Raw genomic sequence first — 3,616 nt, 5'->3', positions numbered from 1 at the left:
CATGCTTGGGAGGGTGGAGGGACAGCGCAGGAGGGGAAGACCCTCTATGAGATGGATTGATTCGGTGACTGGGGTAATCGGGATGGGTGTGTCAGAGGTGGTGCGGTTGGCGTGGGATAGAGCAGGGTTTAGAGCTGTTGTGCATAGGGTCGCTATGAGTCGGAAACGACTCGACGGCACATAACAACAATGTATTTAGCCCAGATATATCTTCATGAAAAAAGAGATATACATTGAACTCTCAACATATATTCCCCACAGAAAGAAATCTCAATGTATTCTAAAAGTCAGTCTGAGGTTATATTTCCATAGGATTAAAGTATGAGAACCACCTCAAGATGCTGAGACTGTCTGAGCAGGGAGCTCTGGTGGCCTAGAGATAAGAAGTTGCACTGCTAACACAAAGGCAGGCAGTTCGAATTCACTGCTGTTCCATGGAAGAAAGATGGGTAATCTCCTTCCATGTGATTTACAGAACCCTCCTACTCTGGATGATCAGCTATGAGTTGGCTCTTACTGTACGTCAATGAACATGTCACAGTAAATTACTACTATCAAAGTTCTAAATAGTTGGTAATAATAGAGAAGACATTAATATAGACACTTTGAAAAAATTTATTTGCCTAAATAGAATATGCCTTAATAGCTGTTACTGAAAAGGAGGAAGTCATGTTGCAAAGACTTAATGTGTGTTCACATCCAATACTCTTTAGATCGTCATTGCCCATGTGATTTCAGAGCACCAGTAACTATATTTGTTAGGCTGGACTGAGACTAATGCAGCTCTATTTTTGAACTAACTAGAAAAGAGTATAAACACATAATTGGAACAGTTTTCTGTCAGAAAAAGAATTTAAACTAATCTTGACTTGTTAAGGAAAAAAGCTAATTCCCAATTAAGATTTTTACAAGTGATTAAGAAAAAAGTCAGAAAAATGTCAAAATGTAAAAAGCTTAGTTCCTATAGTAATCTAATTCCATTAGAGGGAAATTATGTCCAATCAGCCTAAATAATAGTTGTACTGGTGGCAAAGCCAGAAAACCACTGACAGTTTTGGCAATGGAAGTTAACAGAAAGAGTGATGTGGGCACATGCATAATACCAAGGGCACTACATAAGGGAGCTTTCATGGATTAGTGCTAAGAAGTGCTGCCAACCCAAAGGCTAGCAACTTGAATCCACCAGGTGCTCTGCGGAGAAAGATGGGCAAATCTCTGAAAACCTACTGGAAGATCGGCTGAGTTGGTACCAATTCAGTGGTACACAGTAACGAAGAATAATAAAATATATATTATATAAATTGCTCCTTAAAAGCAATTAAAAATGAAAAGTTAAAAGTTAGGGTTGATAAGACAGAGAGAAGAACACCCTTAACAAGACACAGTGACTCTAACAATGAGCTTGAGCATATCAGAGATTGTGAAGATAGCTCAGGACAGGGCAAGGTTCCAAACTGTTGTTCATAGGGCTATCAGTCATAGTTGATTTAACAACTACTATATATATTATATATATATTGCTGCTGAGTGGAACAAAGTGGAATGTACCCATAGCTGTTCCTACAGAGGCTTTTCAAAGGCAGTAAATCACATGGGAGAAGACTGATCATCTTTCTCCTCTAGAGCAGCTGGTGGATTGAATACATGTACGTCTGCATTGGCACAGTGCAATTCATTATCCCTAGGCCACCAGAGCTCCCTTACATACAGATAGATCAATAGATACAGTTTTATTTATTCCTTGTCTCCAATGCTAGGATATTACCTCTGTAAAAGCAAAAAAAATGTTTGGTTCAGGGAGCCCTAATGCTTAGAGTGATACCTTGCACATATAAGGCACACAGTCAATGTTTTTTTGAGGAAAGAAATAAAGAAAACCATTCCAGGTTTTAGGAGCAATTTCAGCACAGGAAAAATATTCCTCCTTGTCCTACACAAATGCAGGTCCTCTTGTCAGTGGACAGATGACAAGAGAAACACGAAAATTATTATCTTCTCTGAGCTATTGAATTTTATTGACTCTCAAATACATTATAAATAAATTCCAAAACACAAAATACTTACCCTAACTTTACCTTACCTTACCAAGCAGAGCAAAGATATCATTTCCATCTTGTAATCCTTCTTCAAAATGTCTTAGCGCTTTTTTTATATAAGGCTCTTTTCCTCTTGTAACATCAAGCCATGCTTTCAAAATCTGTCCCTATAAAATAAATATTTCTAATAAAAGTTCTACTTTTTAAATAGGAAAAAAGTACTGGAGAAAGGGCTAAATCTAACCGTGTTGGTTTTTTTGTTGCGTACCACTGACTCACTGACATACTTCGGGCATGTTGCAAGGAGGGACTGGTCCTTGGAGAGGGACATCATGTTTGGGAGAGTGGAGAGGAAGATCCTCAATGAGATGGATCGATTCTGTGAGTGGAGTGGTGGGAATGAGTGTGTTTGAGACGGCGAGGCTGGCACAGGATAGAATGGCGTTTAGAGCTCTTGTCGCTATGAGTCGTAAGCGACTCGATGGCACATAACAACAACAAACAACCATTGAGTCAGAACTGACTCACAGCTGACTGGCGGGGTTCCAGTTAATCACACAGGGGGAGACTGCTCATCCTCCTCCCATGGAGCAGCAGGTGGATTGGACCCACATGCCATCGGGATTGCAATGCAGCTTCTTGCCAGTAGGCCACCTGTGTTCCACTTAGTCTTCTTTAATTAGTAACAAAAAGTATTTTTACCAAAGACAATGATTTCATTTTACTTGGATTCACAATCAATACCCATGGTAGCAACAATCACGGAATTAAAAGATGCACTGCATTGAGGAAATCTGCTATTAAGAACCTCTCCAATGTGCTAAAGAACAAAGATGCCAATACAAAGACTAAGGTGCACCTGATCTAAGCCACAGTCTTTAAAATTACTTCCTATACATCTTAAAGATGGACAATGAATAAGGATGGCAGAAGGAGAAATGGTGTCTTTGAACTGTGGTGCTGGAAAAGAATAATGAATATCCTATGGACCACCAAAGTAAAACCAAATAGGTCTTGGAGGAAGCACAACCAGGGTTTTCCTTAGAGGAAAAGATGGGGAAATCTGGTCTCACATTATATGGACGTGTTGTCATGTGGCCAGTCCTTGGAAAAGGACATCATGCTGGGAATGGTAGAGTCAAAGAAAGAAAGGAAGATCTTCAACAAGATGGGACAGACACAGTGACTGTAGCAATAGACTCAAACATGTCAGAGACTGTGAGGACACCACAGGATCAGGCAAGATTCAGATCTACTGCTCACTGGGTTGTTAGGAGTTGTAGTTGACCTGAAGGCACCTAACACAACAAAGTTAAGAGTAAAATTTTGCACCGTGAAAGAGCTTTTGAACCCTTGCAACCTTTAATTTTGGATACTACATTATGACTTTCAGTCTTAAAGATTTCTTTGTTCAACCCATTAATTAAGAAGCATGTAACCTTGTCAAAAATCAGTTGACCATAGATAGATGGGTTGATCTCTGGATTCTCAATTCGATTCCATTGATCTAGGTGTCTGTCATTGTACCAGTACCATGCTGTCTTTACCACTACGACAGTGTAGTAGGATTTGAAATCAGG

General features: G+C 39.7%; 1 protein-coding gene across 1 annotated transcript in view; it reads right to left on the bottom strand.

Annotated features, from left to right (window-relative positions):
* Window positions 1-3,616, bottom strand: part of TTC21B (tetratricopeptide repeat domain 21B) — a 102,235-nt gene that overhangs the window by 86,694 nt on the left and 11,925 nt on the right. Inside the window, exon 5 of the mRNA XM_006879482.1 lies at window positions 2,081-2,203. Coding sequence (XP_006879544.1) covers window positions 2,081-2,203 — 123 coding nt within the window. The remainder of the gene's footprint in view (window positions 1-2,080; window positions 2,204-3,616) is intronic.

The sequence above is a fragment of the Elephantulus edwardii genome, unplaced genomic scaffold, assembly GCF_000299155.1.
Source record: "Elephantulus edwardii isolate Elephantulus edwardi_28Jun2011 unplaced genomic scaffold, EleEdw1.0 scaffold00003, whole genome shotgun sequence".
Lineage (NCBI taxonomy): Eukaryota > Metazoa > Chordata > Mammalia > Macroscelidea > Macroscelididae > Elephantulus > Elephantulus edwardii.
This window is presented reverse-complemented; position numbering and strand designations above follow the sequence as displayed.